At 38.0% G+C, this 24458-nt stretch overlaps 1 protein-coding gene across 1 annotated transcript; it reads right to left on the reverse strand.

Annotated features, from left to right (window-relative positions):
- Positions 1–19368: 19368 nt before the first annotated feature.
- Positions 19369–23996, reverse strand: RPS15A (ribosomal protein S15a). The gene is made up of 5 exons (XM_074208195.1): positions 23894–23996; positions 22314–22451; positions 21786–21865; positions 20445–20530; positions 19369–19508 (listed from the first exon to the last, which is right to left on the reverse strand). Exons 2-5 carry the CDS (start codon positions 22444–22446, stop codon positions 19415–19417), a joined length of 393 nt encoding a protein of 130 aa, XP_074064296.1. The 5' UTR covers positions 22447–22451; positions 23894–23996; the 3' UTR covers positions 19369–19414.
- Between the last annotated feature and the right edge of the window lie 462 nt (positions 23997–24458).

Below are 24458 nucleotides of genomic sequence, written 5' to 3' on the forward strand. Positions count from 1 at the left end.
AATTAAGGGACTGAAGGGCCTGGAATGAGATATTTCGATGAGCAAGTGAGCTTGGTACGCAGCCAAGAATCCACTATCCCACAAAGCTGAGCCTTCTCTTCCAGGGGAAAAAGATGGACATTTAACGAAATGGAAGAATTCCAAAAATTCCTGATGAAAAGACCAGAGCTAAACAGAAAATTTGGACATCAAACAGGAGGTTCGAGAGACACATGAAAAGGTAAAAAAAAAGGGGGGGGGTGCGGTAAAAAGAAAAAAAAATCCTATCCAGTAAGTTGAAACAGGCTATATCCCAGCATGGGGGAAAAAAGATTCTCATAAATCTTGAGAATTGTAACTCTAACAGAGAGAACAGACCTAGCCAGAAATGATGGACATTCATGACCTATCCATGAGACTGCTATCTAATGGGACATAACTGGCTTTAACCCCACTTGGGAGAAAGACCCTAATAACTCTCAAGAATTTTGACTCTATTGGATAGAATATACTGAAACAGAAGGGATAGACACTCAGAATTTTCTATGACTTAGATAGAATGATCTAAAAAACACTACCTCCTTAAAAAGGGGGACAGGAAAGAGACAGGAGGAGGGAGGGGATTGAATGGGGCAAATCTCATTAAACTAAGAGGTACAAAAAAACCTATGGTAATAGAGGGGAAGAAGGGAGCAGAGGAGAAACACCTGAATCTTCTTCTCATCAGACTTGGCTTAAAGTCAGCCTACACATACTCAGTTAACTTATAAAACATCTAACCTTTCAAGTATTAAAAGGGGAAAATGGGAGGGGGGGATAGAGAAAGGGAAGGGGAGTGGGGGAAATAACAAAAGGAAGGGAAAGGAAAAGGGAAAGGGGAAAAAAGGGGAGGGTGTGATATAGGAGGGCAAACACACTGAAGGGGGTGGTTTTCAGAAACAAAAGACTGGGGAATATGATAAAAGGGCGGAAGGGGGAAAATACAAACAGAGGGAAGATAGCATGGAGGGCAATAAAGAATTAGTAATCATAACCTTGAATGTGAATGGGATGAACTCTCCTTTAAAACGTAAGCAAATAGCAGAGTGGATTAAAAACCAGAATCCTACAATATGCTGCTTACAAGAAACTCATTTGAAGCAGAGAGATACATACATAAAGGTAAAAGGTTGGAGCAAAATATATTTTGCTTCAGCTGAAGTAAAAAAACAGGGGTAGCAATCTTTATCTCAGACAAAGCAGCAGCAAAAACAGATAGTGTTAAAAGAGATAAGGAAGGAAATTTTATCCTCCAAAAAGGTACCATAGACAATAAAGTCATTTCAATACTGAATATGTATACACCCAGTGGGACAGCACCCAAATTCTTAGAGGAGAAGCTGAAAGAACTACAGGAAGACATAGACAACAACACTCTACTAGTGGGAGACCTCAACCTCCCACTCTCAGATCTAGATAAATTGAATTATAAAATAAACAAGAAAGAAGTTAAGGAGGTAAATAGATTGTTAGAAAAATTAGATATGGTAGACTTATGGAGGAAACAGAGTGGGGATAGAAAGGAATATACCTTTTTCTCTGCAGTACATGGAACTTATACAAAATTGACCATGTACTAGGACATAAAAACCTAATGATCAACTGCAGAAAGGCAGAAACAGTGAATACATCTTTCTCAGATCACAATGCAAAAGTTATATGCAATACTGGGCCAAGGAGATATAGACCCAGAACAAATTGGAAACTGAATAACCTCATTTTAAAAAATGAGTGGACCAAAAAACAAATTATAGAAAGAATTAACCATTTTATCCTAGAAAATTATGATAATGAAACAACATACCAAAAGCTATGGGATTCATTCAAAGCGACTCTCAGGGGATATATTATAACTCTAAATGCTTACATGAATAATTGGAGAAAGAGGAAATCAATTAACTAAACATACAACTAAAAAAATTAGAGAAAGAACAAATCAAAAATCCCAAATTAAATACCAAATTAGAAATTCTAAAATGAAAGAAATTAATAAAATCGAAAGCAAAAAGACTATTGAATTAATAAATAAAACCAAAAGTTGGTATTATGAAAAAAACAATAAAATTGATAAACCTCTGGTCAATTTGATTAAAAAAAAAACAAATTGCTAGTATCATAAATGAAAAAGGTGAACTCACCACCAATGAGGAGAAAATTAAAGTAATAATTCAAAATTATTTTGCCCAACTCTATGCCAATAAATTTGATAATCTAATTGAAATGGATGAATATTTACAAAAATATAAGTTGCCCAGGTTAAATGAAGAAGAGATTAAATACCTAAATAACCCTATCTCAGAAAAAGAAATTCAACAAGACATCATTGAACTCCCTAGAAAAAAAATCTCCAGAGCCTGATGGACTCACAAGTGAATTCTACCAAACATTTAAGGAACAATTGGTTCCAATTCTATATAAACTCTTTGGAAAAATAGGGAAAGATGGAACTCTGCCTAACTCTTTCTATGAAACCAATATGGTGCTGTTACCTAAACCAGGAAGACTTAAAACAGAGAAAGAAAATTATAGACCTATTTCCCTGATGAATATAGATGCAAAAATCTTAAATAAAATCTTAGCAAAATGATTACAACAAGTTATCACTAGAATAATACATTATGATCAAGTAGGATTTATTCCAGGAATGCAGGGTTGGTTCAATATTAGGAAAACTGTTAGTATACTCAATTATATCAACAACAAATCTATCAGAAATCATATGATCATATCAATAGATACTGAAAAAGCTATTGACAAAATACAGCATCCATTCCTATTAAAAACACTAGAGAGTGTAGGAATAAATGGACTGTTCCTTAAAATAATTAGCAGTATCTATCTGAAACCATCAACAAGCATCATACTCAATGGGGAGAGGCTGGAGGCATTCCTAATAAGATTAGGAGTGAAACAAGGGTGCTCATTATCACCACTACTATTCAATATTGTATTAGAAATGTTAGCTTCATCAATTAGAGAAGAAAAAGAAATTGAAGGAATTAGAATTGGGAAGGAAGAGACAAAACTCTCACTCTTTGCAGATGACATGATGGTCTACCTAGAGAATCCCAAGAAATCATCTAAAAAACTACTGGAAACAATTAGCAATTTTAGCAAAGTTGCAGGTTTTAAAATAAACCCTCATAAATCCTCAACTTTTCTATATATGTTTAGCAAGAAACAGCAGGAAGAGCTAGAAAGAGAAATCCCATTCAAAGTAACCTCAGACAATATAAAATATTTAGGAGTCAATTTGCCAAGACAAACTTAGAATCTTTTTGAAAACAATTATAAAACATTTCTAACACAAATTAAATCAGATTTAAATAACTGGGCAAATATCAACTGCTCATGGATAGGTAGAGCTAATATAATAAAAATGACAATTCTACCAAAACTAAACTATCTGTTTAGTGCCCTACCAATCAAAATTCCAAAAAATTACTTTAACAAGTTAGAAAAAATTGTAAGCAAATTCATATGGAGAAATAAAAAGTCAAGAACTTCCCAGAAATTAATGAAAAAAAGTGCAAAAGAAAGTGGCTTAGCCCTAACCTGATCTCAAATTATATTATAAAGCATCAGTCATCAAAACTGTTTGGTATTGGCTAAGAAATAGAGTGGTGGACCAGTGGAATAGACTAGGTGTAAAAGCAGGAGACGAATATAATAATCTGCTGTTTGATAAACCCAAAGAGTCCAGCCATTGGGATAAAAACTCCCTCTTTGATAAAAACTGCTGGGATAATTGGAAGTCAGTATGGAAGAAACTTAGATTAGACCAACACCTCCCACCCTTTACCAAGATAAGATCCAAATGGTTACAGGACTTAGACATAAAAAACAATACTATAAGCAAATTAGAAGATCAAGGACTAGTTTACCTGTCAGATCTTTGGAAAGGGGAACAGTTTATGGCTAAGGAAGAGTTGGAGAACATCACCAAAAACCAATTAGATGTTTTTGATTACATTAAATTAAAAAGCATTTGCACAGATAAAACCACTGTAACCAAGATCAAAAGAAATGTAGTAAACTGGGAAACAATCTTTACAACTAATGATTCTGACAAAAGACTCATTTCTAAAATATACAGAGAACTGAGTCATATTTTTAAAACAAAAAGCCATTCCCCAATTGACAAATGGTCAAAGGATATGCAAAGACAATTTACAGATGAGGAGATCAAAGCAATCCATAGCCATATGAAAAAATGCTCTAAATCATTAATTATTAGAGAAATGCAAATTAAAGCTTCTCTGAGGTACCACCTCACACCTCTCAGATTGGCCAATATGACCAGAAATGATAATGATCATTGTTGGAAGGGATGTGGGAAATCAGGGACACTACTACACTGTTGGTGGAGCTATGAACTCATCCAACCTTTCTGGATAGCTATTTGGATCTACACCCAAAGGGCAACAAAAATGTGTATACCCTTTGACCCAGCAATACCACTACTGGGCCTATACCCTGAAGAGATGAAGAAAAAGGGTAAAAACATTACTTGTACAAAAACATTTATAGCAGCCTTGTTTGTGGTGGCAAAGAATTGGAAATCAAGTAAATGTCCTTCAAATGGGGAATGGCTTAGCAAACTGTGATATATGTATGTCATGGAACACTATTGTTCTATTAGAAACCAGGAGGGATGGGATTTCATGGAAGCCTGGAGGGATTTGCATGAACTGATGCTGAGTGAGATGAGCAGAACCAGAAGAACACTGTACACCCTAACAGCAACATGGGAGTGATGTTCAACCTTGAAGGACTTGCTCATTCCATCAGTGCAACAATCGGGAGTAATTTTGTGCTGTCTGCAAAGCTGAGTGCCATCTGTATCTAGTTAAGTAGCTGTGGAGTTTGAACAAAGTTCAAGGACTATTCCCTTTAATTTAGAAAAAAACAGATATCTTATTGTCTGATCTTGTTACCTCTTAGAATTCTTGTCTCTTCTCTAAGGATATGATTTCTCTCATCACACCCAATTTGGATCAAGGTACAACATGGAAACAAAGTAAAGACTGACAGATTGCTTTCTGGGGCGGGGGGAGTAAGACGGGGGGAAAACTGTAAAACTCAAATATCTTTAATAAAAATTAATTTAAAAAAAAAGAATGTAATGGAGGAGTGGCTAGGTGGCGCAGTGGATAAAGCACCGGCCCTGGAGTCAGGAGTACCTGGGTTCAAATCTGGTCTCAGACACTTAATAATTACCTAGCTGTGTAGCCTTGGGCAAGCGACTTAACCCCATTTGCCTTGCAAAAAACCTAAAAAAAAAGGTAATAGAATGTGTGGAATAATGTGTGGACTGTCAGAAGACATGATAAAATGGATAATTTCAGAGAAAACAGACCTGCATGAACTGATATATAGAAAAGTGAGCAGAGTCACAACTATTCACATAATAACATTATAAAGAAAATCAACTTTGAAAGACTTGAGAACTCTGATGATCAATGCTATGGAAAAATAAATCCTTATGAGTTATACCTATAAATATTATGGGGTAAGGAGATTCTGAAGATCATAGGTCAGGAGGATGGGGACAATCCACAAAGGTCCCAATGAGTGCAATTCAAATCATGGGATTCTAACTTGTCAAGAATATACATTACAAATAAGTTGCTTTGGGGGCTACTAGGTGGTGCAGTGGATAGAGCACTGGCCCTGGAGTCAGGAGTACCTGAGTTCAAATCTGATCTTGGATACTTAATAATTACCTAGCTATGTGACCTTGGGCAAGCCACTTAACTCCATTGCCTTGCAAAAAAAAACAAAAAAAAATTTATGTGTTTTATTGTCCCCCCAAATATTCCTTAAGTTCCTACTTCCCATTCAGCCCTGGCTAGATACTGTGAGAGAATAACAAAATATAGCCTTGTTCCTTGCCTGGAGAGGAGCTGAATAGACAAGGCCTTCCTACAAAAAATGTTTGGAATAAATACTGAAATGATTGGCACTTACTAGCTACTGCCTGGCATATTTCTCTCTCATTAGTTAGTATAACTTACTGTCTGATTAAAGAACTGGCTCTTTTTACATAGAAACCACTCTACTTCTCTGAGATAGGAAGACTACCCATACCTAGGCTAAGCTTAGGACCTTATATCCCCCTGGTAAGTTATTTTCCACTTTCCAGAGTCCTACATTCATTGAGAGATGAGCATGAGGAACACATTTGCCATTAGATCACAGCTGGGCTCATATGCCTTATCTCAATCAGCCATGATATAAACTGAACAACAGTATCATAATAATGCAGACTGTGATTATACCTATCCTAGGAAAACAAACTCTGTACATCTGCAATTTTTTTCTAATGATGTATTGTTCTTTTTTCCTTCTTTCCTTTTTCTTTAAAAAATAAGACACAGAAGTGAAAAGCCCTTCCTTTATCAGGCTCTGTTGTTATGCTAACTAATGAGAGAGAAATATGTCAGGCAGTAGCTAATAAGTGCCATTCATTTCAGTATTTATTCCAAACATTTTTTTGTAGGAAGGCCTTGTCTATTCAACTTCTCTCCACAGCATCAAAGACCTTTATTTTTAGTGTAGTAAGGAGACAGGAGAAAGATAGTTAGCAATTAAAGCATATTTTTGTTCTCTTTAGTGTATGTTCTACACCCAACTCCACCCTACTCCCCCCCCAAAAAAAGAAAAAGAGCAATAGAAAAAAGAAACTTGAACTGTTGGAAGAAGGCTGTTAAAAACAGCCATTGGGCCTGGCATTAATTCCTCACTTTTTTTTCCTGATGAGGCAATGTAGGTGCAGGTAGGGAAGGAAAAAAGGATGTTGTCAGATGGATGTTAGGCCTAAGTAACTGGGGGTTTGTTCAATATTTAGGGTTTCAGTTCATCAGTTTGCTTTTCATGAGGCAGCTTCCCTATCTTATCTGAATATCATCAATCAGAAAGATGTCTTTTGTCTACATTTGCCCTGAAGCAAGAGGATTTAAAGTTTACTAGTTTAGTTTCAGGGAAGGGAGTAGCCCAGGCTTGAGAAATCTTTGCAATCAAGTGATCTGGATTCTCATCTTTCATTAGCCCAATCTCTTCCTACTTAATGACCTAGAAGCCAACATCCTTCAATTTTAAGTCTTCTTTTCTATTATTATGTCATACATTCGTATAGCACTTTTTATCTGTCAAAATCCTTCCACCTTTACTGTTTCATAGGGTCAATGTCATTCCCATCTGGCAGAGAAACCAACACAAAAAGATCATGACTTTCCCAAATGTCACATACGTAGCCAGTAAATTGCTAAAAAAAAAAAAAATTATTTAGCTTATTTCTATCCCTTGTATCATTTTATTCTGCTCTGTTTTATCAATGTTTCAGGACCACCAAAAATTTCTCCAATTCCTCTTTAAAAGGGAAAACAACTCAGGACACTGATATGACTCCGAGCCAAGATAAGGAAGACTTAAAAGATATTTAAGCTTCCATCCATGCCTAAGAACCTTAGGTGAGTACTTTTTGTTGGACAACTGACAAAAGCAAACTCAGATTACAACTCTGTATAAACAATGAACACCACTTAAGAGGAAGTTAACAAATGATCTTTTTTTTTTTTTAAGATTTTTGCAAGGCAAATGGGGTTAAGTGGCTTGCCCAAGGCCATATGGCTAGGTAATTATTAAGTGTCTGAGATCACATTTGAACTCAGGTACTTCTGGACTCCAGAGCTGGTGCTCTATCCACTGAGGCACCTAGCGGCCCCACCCACAAGTGATTTTAAGACTATCAGACACTTAATAATTACCTAGCCCTGTGGCCTTGGGCAAGCCACTTAACTCCATTTGCCTTGCAAAAACCTTAAAAAAAAACCAACTATGGGACTCTACTGTTGCTAGGTCCCCCTAAGTATATGCAAATGGCTATATCCTTGGCCTTAAGAATTGTACCATCACTTAGGAATTTTCTTTCCACTTGGACAAGGTTAGCACCCCCTACCACAACATAAATGTCATCTTTTTTAGAGGGGAAGAGCAGCCAACAGCAAAGTATTTTTCTCCTAAACACAGCAGGTTATCTAAGAAAATTCTTATCACTTGAATTCTAGCCTTCTCAATTGAATTCATCAGTCACAATTTTTTTTTACTTTTATTTCTTTCCTACATATGATGTAAATTTGAAATTGAGGGGATGACAGTTTAACAATGAGCCTGGCCTGGAGGGATTTGCATGAACTGATGCTGAGTGAGATGAGCAGAATCAGAAAAACACCTTATACCCTAACAGCAACATGAGGGTGATGTTCAACCTTGAAGGACTGGCTCATTCCAGCAGTGCCACAATCGGGAACAATCTAGGGCTCTCTGCAAAGGAGAGTGCTGTCTGTATCCAGATAAAGAGCCATGGAGTTTGAACAAAGTTCAAGGACTATTCCCTTTAATTTAGGGGAAAAAACCAGATATCTTATTGTCTGATCTTGTTACCTCTTAGACTTCTTGTCTCTTCCTTAAGGATATGATTTCTCTCTCAACACACCCAATTTGGATTAATGTACAACATGGAAACAAAGTAAAGACTGACAGATTGCTTTCCGTGGGAGGGGGAGGAGTAAGATTGGGGGGAAATTATAAAACTCAAAATAATAAATATCTTTAATAAAAAAAAACAATTTAATAAAAAAAAATGAGCCTGGAGTAAATTAGCTGGGGAAGGAGGGAAGAAGCATTTATTTTTGTTTTTTACAAGGTAAAGGAGTTAAGTGACTCATCCAAGGTCACACAGCTAGTTAAGTATTAAGTGTCTGAAGTCAGTTTTGAATTCTGGTCCTCCTGCTAGTGCTCTTTCCACTGCACTACCTAGCTGCCCCTGAAGAAGCATTTATTAAATACCTACTATATGCTTAAGCACTTCATAAACATTATCTCAATTGATACACACAACCAAACTGGAAGACAGGTGCCATTTTACCATTGACCAAATTGAGACAGATGAAAATTAAGTGACTTTTGCGATCTCAAAGCTAAGTGTCAAGGTCTGTATTTGAACTAAAGTCTTCCTGACTCCAGACCAGCAATCTATTCATGCCACCTCTTCACTGCTTAAGGGACAGAATAAGGCAATGGAGCAGGAAGTCTTAGGGGGAAAAAATGCTAATGGTCCTAGTAACGAAGGTAGAAGAAATTCAAATAGAAGCTGGAACAAGATGATCATAAAATGATCCACATATATGTATGTGATGGAACACTATTGCTCATTTCATCAGTGTAACAATCAGGCACAATTTGGGGGTTATCTGCTATGGAGAGTACCATCTGTATCCAGAATTGTGGAGTTTGAACAAAGACCAAAGACCTTTAATTTAAAAAAAAAAAACCTATTATCTTATTATGTAACTTTGCTATCTCATACTTTATTTTTCTTCCTCAAGGATATGATTTCTCTCTTATCGCATTCAACTTAGATCAATATATACCATGGAAACAACGTAAAGACTGACTGCTTTCTGGGCGGGGGGGGGGGTAGGAGGAGGGAAGTGAGATTGGGGGAAAACTGTAAAATTCTAAATAAATAAAAAAAATTTAATTTAAAAAATAATAAAATGATCCTCAATGGATCTTAGTAAAGAAAGTCAATTCATAAGATCCAGAGTTTGAAAACCAAGAAAGATGGAATGAAACAGAAAGTAGCCCTGAATTTGGAGGTGAGATAAATGGGCTCAAGTCCTGCCAAGTTCTAACCCACTGACCTCACTCAAGTCAACCATCCTATCCTGCCTACTGGGGAGTAGTGAAGAGCAATGGAGATAAAATGTATAAATTGCCCTGCAAGCTTAAGAAGCCAATAAATGTCCATTACAGTTATGGATTAATAAGCTCTGAAAGACTAATTCTTAAATGAAACATAAGTTGGACTTCAAAATGGCAAAGGACTTATCATGAAATAGCCAGTCTGGGGAGAATGGGGCTGAAAAAGTCAAAATTTATACTAATTGACCAAAATGGAATCTTAATTGCTGTAACAGCTAATTTACCCACTTATGAATTGTTTATACCATTCCTCACCCACTGAGGTTCTGCCCAGCAAAATATTTATATAGAGCAAATTACCAAGTGAGGGGAATTAGGACTGCAAATAAGCATTTTGGATTTGATGTCCTAGGTTCAAATCCAGTCTGTCACTTCATACCCTTATGACCTTGGTTTTGGGTAAGGGTTGCTGATAGATTTCAGAAAAAGATTTACATGAAGTGTTGGAAAATGAAATGAGCAGAACTAGAATATTTTAGTTAACAACATATTGTGTGATGATCAACTGGATAACAGCAACAAAAAGATCCAAGACAATTCTACAGGACTTATGATAGAAAATGCTATCCACAACTCAGAAAACTGATGAGGTTTTCCCCTTTTGGTCTGCCTTTGCTTTCATGACAAAACTAATGTGGAAATATATTGGAAATAAAATTCTTACCTTTTAAGGGAGGGAGGGAAAAATTTGGAACTCACTTTTTTAAAAATTGTCAAAAATAGTCAAAGGATATGCAAAGGGAATTTACAGAGATCAAAGTAATCCATAGTCATGTGAAAAGTTGCTCTAAATCATTACTTATTAGAGAAATGCAAATTAAAGCTTCTCTGAGGTACCATCTCACACCTCTCAGACTAGCCAATATGAGCAGAAAGGATAATGATTATTGTTGGAAGGGATGTGGGAAATCTGGGACACTATTACACTGTTGGTGGAGCTGTGAACTCATCCAACCCTTCTGGAGAGCTATTTGGAACTATGCCCAAAGGGCAACAAAAATGTGCATACCCTTTTGACTCAGTAATAGCACTACTGGGTCTATACCCTGAAGAAATGAGGAAAAAGGGTAAAAACATTACTTGTACAAAAATATTTATAGCAGCCTTGTTTGTGGTGGCAAAGAATTGGAAATCCAGTAAATGTCCTTCAATTGGGGAATGGCTTAGCAAAAACTGTGGTATATGTATGTCATGGAACACTATTGTTCTATTAGAAACCAGGAGGGATGGGATTTCAGGGAAACCAGGAGGGATTTGCATGAACTGATGCTGAGTGAGATGAGCAGAACCAGAAAAACACTCTACACCCTATCAGTGCAACAATTGGGAACAATTTTGGGCTGTCTGCAAAGGAGAGTACCATCTGTATCCAGCTAAGGAGCTGTGGAGTTTGAACAAAGTACAAGGACTATTCCCTTTAATTTGGGAAAAAAACCAAATATCTTATTGTCTGATCCTTGATTCTGTTCTCTTTAAGGATATTTCTCTCTCATCACACCCAAATTGGATCAAGGTAAAACATGGAAACAAAGTAAAGACTGCAAATTAAACCTTCTCTGAGGTACCACCTCACACCTCTCAGATTGGCCAGTATGACCAGGAAGGATAATGATCATTGTTGGAAGGGATGTGGGAAATCTGGGACACTATTACACTGTTGGTGGATCTTGTGAACTCATCCAACCCTTCTGGAGAGCTATTCGGAACTATGCCCAAAGGGCAACAAAAATGTGCATACCCTTTGATGCAGCAATACCACTACTAGGACTATACTCTGAAGAGATGAAGGGGTAAAAACATCACTTGTACAAAAATATTCATAGCAGCCCTGTTTACAGTGACAAAGAATTGGAAATAAGTAAATATCCTTCAATTGGGGAATGGCTTAGCAAACTATGGTATATGTATGTGATGGAATACTTTTGTTCTATTAGAAACCAGGAGGGATGGGAATTCAGGGAAGCCTGGAGGGATTTGCATGAATTGATGCTTAGTGAGAAGAGCAAAACCAGAAAAACACTGTACACCCTAACAGCCACATGGGGGCAATAATAAACCTTGATGCACTCACTCATTCCATCAGTACAACAACCAAGGACAATTTGGGGCTGTCTACAATGGAGAATACCATCTGTATCCAGAGAAACTACTGTGACGTTTGAACAAAGTCCAAGGACTATTGCCTTAAATTTAGGGAAAAAACCCTGATACCTCATCGTCTGATCTTGCTATCTCTCATACTTTGTTTCTTCCTTAAGGATGAATTTTCTCTCATCACTCAATTTGGATCAATGTATACCATCGAAATTATGTAGAGACCCACAAATTGACTTCTGTGGGGGTAGGGGGGAGGGAAGTAAGATTAGGGGGAAAATTGTAAAATTCAAAATAAAATCTTTAAAAAAACACTCTAACCAAGATCAAAAGAAATATAGTAAAATGGGAAATAATTTTTGCAACTAGTGTTTGTGACAAGACTCCTGTCTAAAATATATAGAGAACTAAGTCAAATTTATAAAAAAAGAACCAAGCTGTTCCCAAATTGATAAATGGTCAAAGAATATGCAAAAACAATTTGCAGATGAGTAAATTAAAGCCATCTATAGTAATATGAAAAGTTGCTCTAAATCATTACTGATTGGAGAAATACAAATTAGAACATTTCTGAGGTAGCACCTCTTACCTTTCAAATTGGCCAATATGACTAGAAAGAACAATGGTCAATGCTGAAAGGTATGTGGGAAATAGGGAACTCTGATCCATTGTTCACCAACAGTTCTGAACTGATCCAAGCTTTCTAGAGAACAATTTGGAATTATGCCCAAAGGGCCATAAGAATATGCATAGCCTTTGATCCAGTAATATCACTACTGGGTCTGTCTCCTGAAGAGATCAGGAAAAAGGGTAAAAACCCCACAAGTGGTATATGTATGTCATGGAACACTATTGTTCTATCAGAAACCAGGAGGGATGGGAATTCAGGGAAGCCTGGAGAGATTTGCATGAGCTGATGCTGAGATGAGCAGAACCAGAAAAACACTGTATACCCTAACAGCAACACAGGGGTGATGATCAAACCTGATGGACTTGCTCATTCCATCAGTGTAACAATCAGGGACAATTTGGGGCTCTCTGCAATGGAGAATACCATCTGTATCCAAAGAAACAACTGTGGAGTTTGAACAAAATCCAAGGACTATTACCTTAAATTTAGAAAAAAAAACTGCTATCTTATTGTCTGATCTTGCTATCTCTTATATTTAATTTTTCTTCCTTAAGGATATGATTTCTCTCTCATCACAATTTGGATCAATGTATACCATGGAAACAATGTAAAGATTGACAAACTGCCTTCTGTGGGGGGGGTGGGGAGAGGGAAGTAAGATTAGAGGAAAAATTGTAAAACTCAAAATCCTTAAAAAAAAAAAAGGAATAGGGGTGGCTAGGTGGCGTAGTGGATAAAGCACCGGCCTTGGAGTCAGGAGTACCTAGGTTCAAATCTGGTCTCAGACACTTAATAATTACCTAGCTGTGTGGCCTTGGGCAAGTCACTTAACCCCGTTTGCCTTGCAAAAAACCTAACAAAAAAAAATAAAATTTAATTCAGAAAAGTGAAAAAAATTAATGTCAAAAAATTTTACATGTAATTAATAAAATACTACTAATTCCTCATTTATAAAATAAGGGGGTTGAATTCAATGCCAAGGTCCCTTGTAGCTCTCTCAGTTTATGCTAGGGAGGTCTTATGAGCAGATCCTGATCTGAAGAGAAGCAATCTTCAAACTCTGAATCTGTCCCACTAAGCAAGAGTTTCTGTCTGCCTGCTGTATCAAACTATGCATCCACTATGTGCACAGACCATACAAAATGCAGCAACAAAGAAGCAACTTTGGAACCAAGAAGATCAAAATGTCTCTGATACATACGCTTCACATTCCAGCCCCATAAACCATAATCACCTCTGGACTTCAGACATCTTGGCCAAGTCAGTATTGGGCTGCATCCTGAACTTAATTTAATAACTTCCAAATTATCTTCTGGAGATAAGAACCCTACTCTTAAGAAATTTACATTTTACTGGAGGATACAAAAGATAAAATCCTGGATGAGTAGGGCAAAGTGAGGAAACCATAGAAGTCTGTGGCAAGGATTCTAAGAGGGTGAGAGAGAAGTATTCTAGGTTAAGAGCAACTGCCTAAGGAAAACAGAGGCAGATGAATATATGGTTCTGGAAAAAATTTGGTTGAGGTCTAGGGTTGGGAAAAGGGTACTATGAATTTTTTTCCTTTAGTTCTTTAATCCATATCAAGACCCTTAAGCTCTTCTTTGTTTTTGTTTTTAGGTTTTTGCAAGGCAATGGGGTTAAGTGGCTTGTCCAAGGCCACACAGCTAGGTAATTATTAAGTGTATGAGGCTGGATTTGAACTCAGGTACTCCTGACTCCAGGGCAAGTGCTCTATCCACTGGGTCACCTAGCTGGCCCCCTTGCATGATCCCATAACCTTCAAACACTGGGAATCACTCACCATCAAATCTATTAAAAGATAAAAATCCATGATGGGAATTCAGTTTCCTCAATGACTTTTGTCCTAACATCTTATCTAGTTTAAAATATGATCCTATGACATGTATGCCTACTGAAATATATCCATTAGAGAATTCCAGTTAAGTGCCAAGTTACAGCAAATGAATGTCTATTCTATTATCACATCAAAGCAAAGGATCACATCTTTATAGGTTGTATTTTAGTTATTAAAATATTTGCTTCCTTTTATTCTCTTTCCACAAAAAAAAAATCCAATTTTATTAAGGAGCAGCTAATTCCCTTTTCTAGCCTTATTAATGCCAGATCATCTAACTTAGAAAGATAAATTTCAAAGCACAGTACTTGGACTAAGGAAAATCATTTTTGTGATCTCTGGTTTCAAATCCTTGAGAATTTTCACCTCCCGCATCCCCTCTATTGTTCCTCTTACCGGTAACAGTGAGGAGCCAATAGAGTAGTAGGAGACAACTGAAGCCAAGTATACAACTGGATGAGGAATCAGTTGTCAGGAAACCTGGGCCTACCTCAGTAATTAGCTAATTATTTGACTTTAGCCAAATCTACAGAACCTCTGTAGTAGTTTGTCAAAAGGGATACAAGTTGAGGCAGTTTCAAATAACAGCTCTAGAATCAGACCCAAGTTTAAATCTAACCCCAGATAAGTCACTTTACCTGTTAACCTCAGTTTCCCCATCTATAAAAGGGAAATATCTCACCTGCTTCAGAAGGGTTGTAAATGTAAAGCATTTTAAGTACTGAGAATAGTTTTTTAAAATCCCACTAAATTGCACAATTCTCTTCCACAAACCAGGCCTGAGGCCCTAGAAGCCAAGTAGTTTCTACACCAGGCCATGCAAGGAAGAATTGGGAAAAGGGGATGGAGGACAGTTCTATTCTTCATTAGAGTAAGTGCTGACATTTGGACTGAGCTCCATACTTTTACAATTAATCTTGGCTCCAGCTGCTTGATAGGAGGAATTCCAATTTGCCTGGTCAATGCTTCCTAAGGACTAGACTGATCTCACATGTTCCCCCTTTCCAATAAGCCTATAGGTGAACCCTTTTATGTCTCTAGATAGGAGCTCTCACTTAACAACTCATGATGCTTAAGTCTTAACAAGCACTTTTTTCAAAGTCAAAGAGTATATAAAAATAGGGAATGCCAACTAAAGGTATTACAGATTTAGTTAAAACAAGGGTCAGGTACAAGATGTGGAACTGAAAGTGATCTTGGTCATCACAACCCAATTCCCTTAGCAGTGCCTGGCTCAGAGAAAGCAATGTAAAAAAAAATGCTTTTATCCATTTTATAAGCTGAGAAAATGTAAAGGTTTGAGAAGTAAAGCAACCTACAGTCAATTTAAACTATTCATTCTCCAATACTTTTTGCTATTGCAGAAATTCAGCTTATTTTGAGATACTCCCCTGGGATTCTCTGGCAGAGGATGGCTATATCTCCCTGTATTTGACTTCTTACTGCCTCCCATAAATAATTATACTGTTTCACTTAAATATCTCAGGGTCCTTTTCCAGAGGGAACTAATCTTAGCTGGTCCACCCAGTACTAGGCCAGACATTCCACCCCATTATGAGCAGGTGACCACTTTTGCTATTTCACTGGAGCACTGCTGCAATAGGACAGGATTTTATAAAGAATGTCCTTGGAAAATTATTTTACAAGTTTCTATGCCATTTTACTCAAACTCCCCCCACAAAATGCGAGAACCTGGGAGAGCAGGAACCAGATGTAAAAAGATACCGAGTCAGTTGTCTTCTTCCAGTCGTTCAATATCTACTCCAGAAAACTCTACAATGGTTCTACAATTCTACAATGGTTCCAGACTTTGAGGTTTGTTCTACTATCCCCACCTAGTGGCTGTTACAACCGAGGGAAGTCAGTTTTCCAAGTTTCACCAAACATCTAACAAGTTAGGAACACAGTGCAATTGGAAAAAAAAGGCAAATAGCATCAAGATCAGAGTTCAGATGGCTCTGCCCAAGGATATCACCAATAAGTCAGCTTTTGAAAATTCTTTTAACTGCTTCCTTGTGCAAATATTGCAGTTGCTGGATCAGTTGCTACTACTACTCTCTTCTCACAACTTTTAGTCAATAAGAGTAAGAAAAGTCCTCCCCTATACCCCTCACTTTCTCCTTCAATTATAATACTTTCCCTAGTTAACTGATCTCTTATTCCATTCCTCAAACTCTTCTCAGCATTATCAATCTTCATTCCTTTTAGTTACAGAAGAGTTAACTGCTTCTCACAATAAATTCCAATACCAGGACCTTTAGGACTTTAGTCCAGCATCTCTTATTTGCCTTCAATCTCTACTATTTCTGTCTAAATATTCCCAATCTGAAAGTCTTCCCTTTTTTACCCTAGAAAGGTCAATCCAGGTAGCATTTCTTCTCTCATTACTTCTAAAATCCTGAAATGTCATCCAAAGTGGATGCTCCCTATTCAGTAACTCAATCTCATACTTCTCATAATCAATTTGCCTTCAGCCCCTAATACTATTACCAAATTCTATGGCCTTTTGGTTTTCATTCTGCTCCAGCATCCCTGAGCACGAGGTTTTGACTTCCTATACTGAAAATTTAAGAATAACACCTCCCCCCTAAAATTTCTGTCTATGACAATCAACCATTCTCCAATGGCTACAACCACAGAACCTCTTCATGTAAACATCAACTCTATATCCCTTTCCAACCAATCGCCAGATGCTTTCAGATCATTACCTGAATATTGCACTAGTTCTTCAAAACTCAACAGTTATAAAACGGGGCAATGTCTACAGTACACATGATCTATTTGTTCTGAGGTTCAAATACAATTAAAATTCCCAGTGTCATACAATCTTAGAACACTTATGATTTTCACTGATACCAATTTGCAACTAGAGAATCCTACTTTTTCCCTCTCAACTCCTAATAGTTTTACCCAAGACCTATCTATGAACTATTTCCATGACCAACAAAGTCTAATTTCTACTTTCCAAAATTGTTGCAGTGGGTTATTCTACCACAACTCAAACACACTAAACTTTATACTAAATAACCTTCCTTATATATCTGGTCATGTACCTCCTTCTCCATCCTCTTCTAACAAAAGTTGTATGACTAGTACAATTTAAGCTTGAGAATTAGAACAATTTCATTTTTTGTCAAAGAACCTAAATAATGCCTTGCATTTCATAGGAATTTAATGAGCTGAATGAATACCAAGGTAATAAAAAAAATTATGGATCTAAACAATGGAAACATGCAAAACTCAAATCCACCAATCAACAGTGCATATTCTTAAACTGATTCACCTTTTATCTCTTCTCTATGTCCCTATATAAAATCACTGCTAATTCTATTCGCATCTTTTTCAGTTCACTGTCAAATTGGTCTAACCACCTTTGCACTTCCTGCTCATAAATCTTGGTTCCTACTGCCTTTAGAATATCATCAACTCAACCTGGCATATGATACATAAAGACCCAGCAATCTAACCCCAAGCTTGCTTTCTTCCTATTATTCCCTTAATAAATCTTCCATTCCACCCCAAATGAACTAGATGTTTACACAAGTATAAATCTATACCTTCCCCCACTCCCAAATATCGTACTACTTTTAATGTTTAGTTTTGGTATAAAAAATGTGCCTAATTTTATTCGAGTTCTTTCCTACTCATCTCTAAGCCTTATTACAGCATCTTGTAGAAGTTTCTTTTTTTTAAATTAAGGCAATGGGGTTAAGTGACTTGCCCAAGGTCACACAGCTAGGCAATTATTAAGTATCTGAGATTACCTTTTCTCAGGTCCTCCTGACTCCAGGCCCCGTGCTCTATCCATTGTGCCACCTAGCTGCCCCCAATCAAGCGCTTAATAACCTGCAGTTATTGTCTGACAGTCAATTATTTGGAACTACTCCTACCTCTCTAGGTGTTCCTCCAATAATCCCACTGCCAAAATGGCTTTCTGTCCCCCTTTTTCCAAAGGCCCTTCATGCTGTTTCCCAAATTTAGAATCCTTATCACTTTAAGTTTAATTGTAGAACTGGTAAACAAAATACTTCCATTCCAACTCTCAATATCCAATGCTCCAAGAACATAGTCTATCAAATCTGTAAAATATCTACTAATGCTTATGGGCAGTTTAACTACAGTAAAGTTCATGTTATACATTATTAGGAACCCTAATTCTTAGGGGGTTTTTTCCCTACTGTTCTGACTTGATGTAACTAGCCACTTCTAATCCCTAGTCTCTTTTCCCTGAATCCCAAAGCATCATTAATGACAAACTACAAATTTTGCAGTTCTTTACTCTTGTCTGTCATCTTTCAGTATCTTGAACCTTCATTTTCAACTGGATGAATGCAAATTTACAGCTTTGTGATTAATAAAACAAAGCAGCTTAAAAAAGAATTCTCCAGTGGAATTTCTAATATCCTAGGATTCAATAATATTGAATTCACAAGTCTTCCAGGAATACATATAACTTGACTAAGATCAAATCCTGACTTGCCCTCACCTCTAGTCACACATATCCTAAACTAGAAGCAAATGCTACATGAATTACATGTAAACTAATATGTCATGAAGCAAAGTCATAAAGAAGAATAATTCCTTGTTCCTCTGGTCTTCCCGGATAACTTTAATGGCTTCAAAACAAAATTCGAGTTATAATGAGGGAAGAATACTGTATTCCCTGAGATACCTACTCAACGCTTATAAAGCCAAATAGTATGCAATGGGCTTATTAAACCAACATTCATAATTGATGGTCTTCTTTCCATGCCTCAGTGGAAAAGTCTGTTCTGCAAGTACACCTTTGTTCATTTCAGGTTCTGATACTTTTGGACCAATGCTCAAGCAACTCAACACAAATCCAATCATATAAAATCCAACAGTCAGGCTAATCATAACCCAAAATATCAGAACGAGACCATTAGAACTTAGCATCATATACCTATGAGAACCAAAAATATGAGCTTCAGCACGATGCTATTAAAACTTTTTTCAAGGTTCAAAACCACTGACTGGAAGCACCACAGTCCACTGGAGCATTTTATTTGTATATATGTTTTACACTCTTAGAAAAAGAATCCCAGGATTTTTCCTCCTGTGTGTTTTCGTCTTGCTTCCTCATGGTCCATGATGCCAGCTGAGGTTGTAAGCACAATGAACCTATTAAAGAGTTAAAACAAAGAGAAAAGATTTTTCTAGCAATATGGTCCATCACACAAACCTCCAACTAAAACAGTCATGGAATTAAACTTGCCTACAGACTTAGGATTCAGATACTCTGGCTATCTGGCATTAGAGCTTTTGAATTAATAAAATTCCCACTGAATTGATGGAAGGAGAAAAGTGCTTCAAAATCAACTGTAATAGCTGGTAATAGCAATAAAGCCCAACCTTAGAGATGAAGGCCCACCCTCCATGATTAAAAAGAAAATCCCTCTATTTTTCCAACAGTTAACAACTATTTCTCTTTATATATTATAAAAAAATTGCTATTAACTCAGTATGATTTTAATCCGTGTTACTTAAATCACAATATTTACAAATACATTAAGTAGTATGATTATTCAAGCTAGAAAGATTTATTAACTCCTTAAACAAAATACAAATTACACTGCAGTTTTATGACTTAGCAGTGTTTTTCTAAAGTTTCACACAACAGTGATGGTTGTTAAACGATGGTAGGGAGGTTCAATAAATAAAATTTAATTGTTAATTATTTCCCCCTAAGCATTAATATTAAAATGTCAAAAATCAATTATGCATAGCATTTTTTCCAATAAAGATTAAGTCTAATTTCCTTTACTCACTCTAAAACTTTTACCTTCTCACTTTATCCTGTAAGTAATAGCTACTTTCAATTTCCCCAAAACCATAACCTGAGATCTTCCTCTAGAATTAATTTTAAAGTTCTCCTTGACCAAATTAGTTAGGGAAAGCCTAGATGCTAACTTTCTGTTCTCAAGGTAGAAAAATTCCATTTTCTGTCATATTCAACCCCTCTTCAAGATGCAAAAACCTTTGTGAATGTTTACAATGAGTTAGACTACCTTAAATTTTCAGAATTATAAACTTTAAATTTCATAAATAGACCCTTACCCAAACTGACGGGATGGTAGCAGATTATTCTGCCATTTTTCCAGATCTTTCAATTGAACATCAAATCTGGGGCTGATTACACCACACTGTAAAAAAAGTATTTTAAAAATTTTTTTTAACAGAACTGCATCCTAAGTATTTACAAACACTTAAGCTTCACAGAGATACAAAAAGTTAAATAAGATGAATATAGTAGCTGTCACAAAGCAGTACATAATTAGTTGCCAAGTAGAAGTCATAAAAGTGATAGTTCAGCAGAGGGCTAGAATGATCTGAGAAGACCCTTTATGAAGGAGCAGAGAATCTGAATGGTTGGAAAAGAAAAGGAATGGAAAGTCTGAGGGAGCCTGATTTTTGAGAAGAGAATGGAGATGTTGAAAAAGCAGAATCAGAAAGAGTAACACAAAGTTTCTGCACAAGAAAATCATTTGAGAAAACTACTCTTGGAGCTATTACTCAACACACTAAAAAGAGAACACAAATAAATCTCCTTTATGCTTACAAAATTATTTTAGTCATCTACCTGCAACAACTTGGATGTCTATAAAGATTCACAGAAGTGAATCCTTCAATATGTATTTACTGATTTCATATTTGTTGCAAAGTGCCCCAAGATATAACCATGACATATAAAAGCTGGCCACAATATTTGCAGAGAACATCCTGTGAATGTAGAAATCAGTGAATTGTTCCTGGCAGATGAGTTTAAAAGTAGAGTACAATATTAACATTTTTTCTTCTACAATTCCTAAGTTCATATATAGATCACCTGAGATACAGTTTCCTAATTTCTTTTTTTGTTTTTGTTTTTTTTTTTTTTTTTTGCAAGGCAAACAGGGTTAAGTGGCTTGACCAAGGCCACACTGCTAGGTAATTATTAAGTGTCTGAGGTCACATTTGAACTCAAGCACTCCTGACTCCAGGGATGGTGCTCTATCCACTGCGCCACCTAGCCACCCCTCCTAATTTCTAAAACAAGGAGGTTGGACTAGATGGTCTTGAGCCCCTTCTGACTCTGGTTCTAGAATCTTTTGACAAAGAGTTAAATTACTTATTTGTTAAAGCACTCTAAGATTATTTATTTCAGTCACTATAAATATGGACATTTACACCTTGTAATATTTAGATGACCAATAAGCAAGTTTTAAGAGACAATTCTGGTTTTAATGACTAATCTTTTTCAGTATCACATCTCTTCAAGATCACTAAATAAATGTTTCTTAATGTAGAACCCAGGTCTACTTTTCACTTTTAAAACTCAAGCTCTGATAATAAATTACAATTATCAAAGTATGCAAAATCTTCATAGAAATCTCAGAATAAAAAAATATACAGTCCTACCTTGTTTAATCTGCCCGTGAGGTTCACAACAATTTTTCCTGCTCTATGATCATCAATGATCTCAAATTCGCCAATGTAACCTAAATGATGGAACAGAAAGTTTGCAACTTTTTAGTCTTAGCTATATCAAACTGTTTATTCCCCAAGCAAAATTTTCTATTTTGTACTAAAACTAGTGTAACCTTGACAAAGCTTACTTCTGGAACAACCAGGAATACTTAACAAAATACCTAATTCACTAGTCTACTAATCTTCAAAAGTAATGCAATATGATAAATTAATGTGACCAACTACTACCCTCATTGAAAATTTGAGCCCATAAAACATGTGTCATCATGTGTCAAGTTCCTATTATATTTAGAAGGCTCTTCACAATAATTTTATTATGTATTTTAAAAAACTTCACATCATAAATACTACCATTTCAAAACTCAAATTGTACCAAGATCACAATGCATGCCTTCTCTTCCCCCCTTGTCTCCTGAACCTCCTCCTTTAAAGTAGAATACAGCAGAGAATCATACTTACCATGCTTCATCATCACAGTTAAGAACCGGACGATTACTTTAGAGCACGGCCTAATGAGAACCTGGCGTTTTCCTCGCTTTTCTGCATTGTTGATGCTTTTGAGAGCATCTGCCAGGACATTCATGCGCACCATGGTGGCTATCAAGGAGAGAAAAGATAGCTTTGTTAGGTACTGACATCATGAGCTGAATCTTGTAAGCCTCCAATAAGGGAAGGGCATAACTTTAATAAAGTATAAGAACAGACAATCAAGGTTCAATATTAAGGACAGGGATTAGACTTGATTTATTTAATGCAACAAACTCCCAAATGAGAAAAACTTCTATTAATGAAGGTTGGGTACTTTCCTGCAATTTAATCATCTAGAACTAGAGGTTAAGTTAATTGCCCAGCCCAGGGTCATACAGATACCAGAAAAACGATGTCAATCTCACTATTTTCCACAGACAGGCTCTCTGATTATGATACCTGTATTACCTATGCATAAATTGCTTAGAAGAACATTATATTAGACACATATGATGCAGGCCCTGTAATAAATTTTGGGCCACAGATGAAAAATGGAAGTCTCCACCAAGGAGATAACATTCTGTATAGTGAGATGACATATACAAATCACAAAAACAAAAAAACCGAAATAACTAAGTAATGGGGGGCTTAACAGTTGAAAGGTATCAAGACACTTAAGTGGTTCTTCCCTCGAGCTCTTTAGTAAAGCAGGAATTTAAATGTATGAATGTTGAGCAAAAAGGCCCAGATGGTTGGAGCCAATGAATGCCAGCCCTGTGTGAGGTGCCCAAAACAAAGCACAGGTACTTTAAACGCCAAGGCATTGTAGCTTCTCCTCCAAGCCAGGTCATCGGGAGCTTCTGCGGAGCAGAAGCAGCGTCAGCCTGGAGCTGGGGGCTGCGCGGGGAACGAGAGGGGCTACCTGGGGGCCAGGGGGAGCTCTGGAAGAAGCGGGGCGCGTTCAGGGCAGACCAGGGGCAGCCTTGGCAGCCAAGAGCGAGGAGGGGCCGAAGGTACAAGCGTCGCGCCGGGCCGAGCATCAGCTCTGCATCCTTCCCCCTCGGGCTGGCCCGGCACTGGAGGCTGCACGGTCCCGCCCTCCGGGGCGCGGCGCAGCCCCCTCCTCGCAGCCGGGGCTGCCCCCCTTCTGCCGGGTCCTCCCCGGCTGCTCTCCCGCGCGGGCCGAGCCCTCCGAGCCCTCCCGGGCTCCGTTATCGCCACGCGGAGGCCGGCGCTCTGCAGGGACGGGGCACGGGAAACGCCCCCGGCTCCCACGTGCAGTGGCGGCCGCAGCCGGGGAGCTTCCGCCCGCCCCAGCGCTCCGTGCCCAGGCCCGAGAAGCACGGAGGCGCCCAGACCCGCCCGGGCAAGCGAAGTAAGAAGCGGCGGCACCCCCCCACATCTTCCCGCGTCCCCGGAGCCACGGTCGTGAAGCAAGCCGCAGCCAGACTGAGAGCCTCTGGAAGAGCAGGGTCCGGGGCGCCTGCGGAGCCCCAGACCGCGCGTCCTGGCCACGGGATGTAGCCGATGCCCCGTGGATGCCCCCGGAGAACAAATCCAAAGCTACTCACCGGCGCTGCAAGATGGCGGAAAGAGGACGGGACGGGTGAGCGCGGAGAGATATGGGAAGCGCGGAGAATCTCGCGAGGCTTTGAAGGAGCAGAACGGGATAGGGCGTGCCCGCCTGCTCAGGGACTAGAGCAAAAGAGTGCCGATGACATCGCCCCGCGACCAGGGCGGGGCGAGGAGCGCCGGCGGCGGCGGCCTGGGGGCGGGGCCTAGGAGGGGCGGGGCCGGCAGAAGCGTTGAGGCAGTACTATTGGCTAGATTCCTGTCAGTCCCTGCCTTCGGTGCCCGCGCTGCTGGCTGAGGCTTTAAAGCTAGTCAAACAGGTGAAATGTTAGTTCTTTGCTAGTTTCTCTTGGTTGATTGATTGATTGCGGAGAAATCTACAAACGTTGGTAAACAAGCCCGCTAGCTTATCTTTCAGGAACTCCACAAATTCCGCCAAAAGAAAAAAATAAGAAAACTCATTAAAAAATAATGAGCTTCATAGGGCGGCTAGGATAGAGAGCACCGGCCCTGGAGTCAGAAGTCCCCGAGTTCAAATCCGCCCTCAGACACTTAATAATTACC

Source organism: Macrotis lagotis, chromosome X (assembly GCF_037893015.1).
Source record: "Macrotis lagotis isolate mMagLag1 chromosome X, bilby.v1.9.chrom.fasta, whole genome shotgun sequence".
Lineage (NCBI taxonomy): Eukaryota > Metazoa > Chordata > Mammalia > Peramelemorphia > Peramelidae > Macrotis > Macrotis lagotis.

Coding starts and splice junctions, on each gene's coding strand:
- RPS15A (XM_074208195.1), bottom strand. CDS start 22,446: ATGGTGCGCATGAATGTCCTGGCAGATGCTCTCAAAAGCATCAACAAT. Junction 21,866..22,313: donor AACTGTGATGATGAAGCATG/GTAAGTATGATT, acceptor TCCATCATTTAG/GTTACATTGGCGAATTTGAG. Junction 19,509..20,444: donor CTACCATCCCGTCAGTTTGG/GTAAGGGTCTAT, acceptor ACTCTTTAATAG/GTTCATTGTGCTTACAACCT.